Source organism: Octopus bimaculoides, chromosome 2 (assembly GCF_001194135.2).
Source record: "Octopus bimaculoides isolate UCB-OBI-ISO-001 chromosome 2, ASM119413v2, whole genome shotgun sequence".
Classification (NCBI taxonomy): Eukaryota; Metazoa; Mollusca; class Cephalopoda; order Octopoda; family Octopodidae; genus Octopus; species Octopus bimaculoides.
Window position 1 is genome coordinate 188,403,956 of NC_068982.1, and position 3,071 is coordinate 188,407,026.

The 3,071-nt window shown below is 44.5% G+C and overlaps 1 protein-coding gene across 1 annotated transcript in view; it reads right to left on the reverse strand.

The window, feature by feature from the left end:
- LOC106873696 (uncharacterized) overlaps window positions 1-3,071 on the reverse strand; it is a 28,897-nt gene that overhangs the window by 11,486 nt on the left and 14,340 nt on the right. Inside the window, exon 3 of the mRNA XM_014921169.2 lies at window positions 2,523-2,652. Within this exon, the coding sequence (XP_014776655.1) occupies window positions 2,523-2,652 (130 nt within the window). The remainder of the gene's footprint in view (window positions 1-2,522; window positions 2,653-3,071) is intronic.

Genomic DNA, 3,071 nt, shown 5'->3' on the forward strand with positions numbered 1-3,071 from the left:
TCTTAATTGCTTTATCTACCCTGGTACTATCAACTCGGATAGCTGGTCCCTCTATTGGGTCGACATACGGCAGGCTCTCTTTCTCCCATTCATTCTCTTTATTAAGCAATCTATCGTAGTGGCATCTCCAGACCTCTTTCTTTGCATCCTCATTTAGTGCAAGCGTACCATCATCCATGCGAACACATTTCTCTCCTACATCACTATTCTCTCTCCTACACTGTCTTGCAACACGAAATACCTCGAGTCTTTGGTCCTCACGGCGCAGAACATTGGCAAATCTTTTCTTATCTGCTTCCCCTCTGGCTAAGACAAATATCCGTTAATTGTAAATAATATAAATAAATTCCTCATCTCTTAAATATAGAACTTTTTTTTTTAAGCCTGATATGTATTCTTTCTGTTTACATCCAGGATGTGCTGCCTAGGTAGGCAAGGTAGACAGTGCCAGCACTAGACAAGTGTGGTCGGTGCCTGTCACTGCCTGATTGGTCCTCGTGCTGGTGGCACGTAAAAAGCACCCATGAAATTGCCAGAAAGATGGCAAAAGGTCATCGAACAAAATGGAAAATATATAATTGATTAAAATTGATTCTTTGTATGAAAAAAATTGCTTTTATTTCACACTAAAAAATTGAAATTACTTTCTTGCCAACCCAATATAAGGTGCAGGCATGGTTGCGTGGTAAGAAACTTGCTTCCCAACCACATGGTTCCAGGTTCAGTCCCACTGCATGGCACCTTGGGCAAGTGTTTTCTTCTATAGCCATGGGCCAACCAAAGCTTTGGGAGTGGATTTGGTAGACGGAAACTGAAAGAAGCTCATAGTGAGTGAGTGAGTGAATGAGTGGGTGGGCAGGCGGGCGGGCGAATGAGCGAGATAGTGAGTGTGTTTGTGTGCCTGTGTTTGTCCCCCCATCATCGAATAACAACGGATGTTGGTGCGCTTACGTCCCTGTAACTTAGCGGTTCAGCAAAAGAGACCAATAGAATAAGTACTAAGCTTACAAAGAATAAGTTCAGGGGTCGATTTGCTCGACTAACAGGCAGTGCTCCAGCATGGCCGCAGTCAAATGACTGAAACAAGTAAAAGAACAAAAAAAAGAATATGAATATAGGTGCAAGCATAAGTGTGTGGTAAGAAGCTTGCTTCCCAACCACATGGTTCCAGGTTCAGTCCCACTGCATGGCACCTTGGGCAAGTGTCTTCTTCTATAGCCTCAGACCGACTAAAGCCTTGTGAATGGATTTGGTAGACAGAAACTGAAGAAAGCCCTACGTGAGTGTGTGTGTGCCCACCACTGCTTGATAGCCGGTGTTGGTGTGTTTACCTCCCTATAACTTAGCAGTTCATCAAAAGAATCCAAAAGAAGAAAGACCAGGTTAAAAAGAAAAAAAAGAAAGCCTTGAGGTCAATTCTTTCAACTAAAATTCTTCAAGCATGGCTGCACTCCAATGATTGAAACAAGGCAAAGATAAAAGATACACATACAGTTGCAGATAAAACCATTCTTATCAAGCAGGAAGATCTGCTTAGTCTCTAAGGTGCCATTAATAAAGATCATATAAACACAGCAACCAAAATGGGGTTTCTCTGAAGGATCTCTGGAGCAATGTTAGTCGGCAAGGCATCATCATCATCATCATCTTCGCTGTTTAACGTCCACTTTCCATGCTGGCATGGGTTGAATGGTTTGACTGGGGACTGGCAAGCTAGGGTCTAGTCTAATCTGGCAAGGTTTCTATGGCTGGATGCTCTTCCTAATGCCAACCACTCCAAGAGCGTAGTGGGTGCTTTTTACAGGCCACCGGCACATGGGAGCCAGTCAGGCAGTACTGGCATCGACCATGCTTGAATGGAACTTTTTGTGTGCCACTGGCATCGACCACACTCAAATGGTGTTTTACATGCCACCGGCACAGGGGCCAGTCAGGCAGTACAGGCATCGACCATGCTTAAATGGTGCTTTTTATGTGCCACTGGTATGGGTGACAGTCAAACGGCACTAGCATCGGCCATGCTCAAATGGTGCTTTTTACATGGCACCAGCACAGGTGCCAGTTAGGCGGCACTGGCATCAGCCACAACTACAAGTGCCGCCTGTAACTCAGAAATGTAATTCAGAAATGAATGCATCTCTCCATGTCAAGCAGCTACTCTTCCATATTGAGAGGTCACAACTCTGGTACTTATGAACACGTGATGAGAATGTCATGGGAAAGAACTGCAAGACAAATTCTTCAAGCTAAGCCAATCAGTAGAATACCTAGGGTTAGACAAAGAATGAGATGATTGGATAATATCCATAGTCTCAATTGGTCACACTTGGAAATCTAGCCAGAGAGTCTAATGAAGGTTGCTTCTGACAGGACCCTATGGAAGAGGTGCCTGAAGACTCTACCCTCACAATCCTCCAAGAACAGTTGGGGCAGAAGGTAAATGGATGGATGGGAATACAGTTGCTCTCCTTTTCATGCAAGCAACACTCACAACCACGAGGAGAGAATAATAAACAACTTACTTTCATTGTCATCAAACATCATTCCGATTTCATAAATAAAACGCAGGAATATGTCTTCGGGTTTAATAGCTAGTGACGTTCTTTGACTGAAGCTTAGGTCGGCATAGTTATTCTGGATTTCTTGGAGAGCCTGAAAAATGGCAAGGAAAAGAAAGATACAAGCATATGAGACACTAATTTAGTTTTGAGGGAAATTCAGATAATCTTAGATTAAGTAGTAGTAGAACTAGTACCAGCAGCCACTGCTGCTGTTTTCATTATTATCGTCGTCGTTTAACGTCCGCTTTCCATGCTAGCATGGGTTGGACGATTTGACTGAGGACTGGTGAAACCAGATGGCTACACCAGGCTCCAATCTGATTTGGCAGTGTTTCCACAGCTGGATGCCCTTCCTAACGCCAACCACTCAGAGAGTGTAGTGGGTGCTTTTACGTGTCACCCGCACGAAGGCCAGTCAGGCGGTACTGGCAACAGCCACGCTCATCTCGCTCGAGAAACCTCATGTGTCACCCGCACAAGAGCCAGTCCAGGGGCACCAGCAACGATCTC